Here is a 2,099-nt window from a genome sequence, read left to right as displayed (position 1 = left end):
TGCTCAATGCTTGCTCGGTGTGGCCCTTCTTCCGTGTACTTAGTTGGCTAGTCGGTGTAGGCGTAGTGCCGGTTGTCGGCATCAGCGTTCCTGTTGTTGCCTTTGTGTTGTTCTGCCTAGTGCCTTGTATCTTCCTTTCTGCTTTGCTTTGCACCTCCTTTGTAATGTGGTGCCCTTGTAATCCTGGCCGGTTGATGGCTTTGTTAATTGAAAGTCGGGCTAGGTTTGAGCACTTCTTGGGTTCGGCCGGCTCCTTTTCTCTAAAAACACACATTAGTGAACACGAGAAAGGATAAACGGGGTGCATATATCACAAAGAAATCGGACAACATGATGGCAGTTGTGCATGAAAACAGGTGCATAAATGCATTTAAATCATATGCAAAGATGGAAACATATATTTTCTAAGATTTTGGTTACTTCTAGTTTTATACCACGGAATAAACTATACAATGTACCTATTTGTTTTTTAAGTTCACATCAATTGTCACATCATTTTGCACCGGTGCTAGCGAATTTCTCTCTCCCTGAGATTGTGCATATTACTAGCTGATGCAACGCCCTCTACCAGCACCCGGATGCTTCCACTCTTACAAAAACAACACCTGGCTGCGGTATAGCCAAAGGCTCCACAAGATCGATCACGTGGGATGCGTCTACTTATTCTTTTGTATGTTGGATTGAAATTTCTCGATCAAACAGGGAACTTCACTTTTATTCATTACCAATGCATTTCGCATAGGCACATACACCATTTTATTTAGTTTGTGCGCACTCCCACAAATTAAGAGGTAGGTGCATGACACAACATAGTAGCTACTCATTTGCTTGACTAGGCGTCTGGGTATGCGGCCACATCCTTGCAGACATACGCTCCATCTCCGGACGCATCAACGACGATGGGTAGCCTGCAGACCGCTGTGATGCTCGCCGCCGTCAGCTTCACCACCTCCCTCCGGCAGCGTGGGAACGCTCCTGTCCCTGCCTGTCCCTCCTGCGCGCCATGCTCCTTATACATGCTGTCCAACATGCTGTAGAGGGCCCCGCACCTGCACCACTCGCTGATGTGGGCGAGCTGCTGGCAGCAGTCCCTTAGGACAGCCTCGGGCACCTGGCTGCCATTGCACTGGAGCCTCAGCAATGGACGACAGGCAGGGAGCGCGGGAACCTGGAAGGCCTGCCCCGGATAGCACATCCAAGGACCACTGTTAACGCTCCATGCGTCGTACTCGGCTGCTATGGGTGTCGCCACGAGCATACATAGTAGGAGCACCGAGAACACGGTCTTCATCGACATTCTTCCTCTATGCACAGACTTTCTGCCTCTAATTTAGTACTATCTTAATCAGTTGTGCATATGGATAACTACACTCTTGATCTCTGGACGGTTTATATAGCTAGATAAAGCTAAAAAGGTGCAAGGAAACAGACATAAGCCGTTCATGATCTGCGTGGGTGGCTTGTGTCTAGTGCCTATAGATTGGGCTTCCACGTCGTTGTTCTTGATCCAGTGCGGTGATGTATTTTGGCATGCATCTAAACATTGTGATTACAACCCATAGTTTGTTAATCGCACTACTAAAAAGCTAGGATGGTTACCATATCGACAAAATTAGCTACATTTTTGGTTCATATATATGGCAAGGGAAATGCAAAGAGGTCGACGGACCGGACATAAAACCCTAGCTGTCCATCATACCATCTGCGTGAGTGGCTTGTGGGCTTGTATATATTATACTGACATGTCACAACTAATTTTGTTTGCAACTTCCAACAGTGTCGTGCTGATGTGTTTGCATAATTGCCAGCTTTTCAAGTGCTGAGTAAAACCCATAGTTTGTTAGAGGATTCTATATTAGATCACGCAAAGAAAACTAGCAATGCAAGATTCATCTTGGCACCATATGTCCACCTTTGCATGAGGAAATCATTAAATGGGAGTGCTCAAGAAGCAAGAGAATATAGCCAATGCATATGCAAGATTGGAAAAGAAGAGAATGCACATATCGACGAGGCCAATGGAGTTTGGTGGAAAAGAAATTACGTGTGATGTTTTCTGTTTAAAAAGACGCAGTCCAAATATGCAACAAGACAAAGTT

At 45.8% G+C, this 2,099-nt stretch overlaps 1 protein-coding gene across 1 annotated transcript; it reads right to left on the bottom strand.

Annotated features, from left to right (window-relative positions):
• Positions 1–686: 686 nt before the first annotated feature.
• On the bottom strand, positions 687–1,368 carry LOC100125693 (alpha-amylase inhibitor 0.19-like). The gene has a single exon (XM_044499551.1). It carries the CDS (start codon positions 1,295–1,297, stop codon positions 833–835), a length of 465 nt encoding a protein of 154 aa, XP_044355486.1. The 5' UTR covers positions 1,298–1,368; the 3' UTR covers positions 687–832.
• Positions 1,369–2,099: the final 731 nt, after the last annotated feature.

Source organism: Triticum aestivum, chromosome 3D (genome assembly GCF_018294505.1).
Source record: "Triticum aestivum cultivar Chinese Spring chromosome 3D, IWGSC CS RefSeq v2.1, whole genome shotgun sequence".
NCBI lineage: Eukaryota > Viridiplantae > Streptophyta > Magnoliopsida > Poales > Poaceae > Triticum > Triticum aestivum.
Note: the sequence above shows the minus strand (reverse complement) of the source record. Positions and strands in the feature narration are given on the sequence as shown.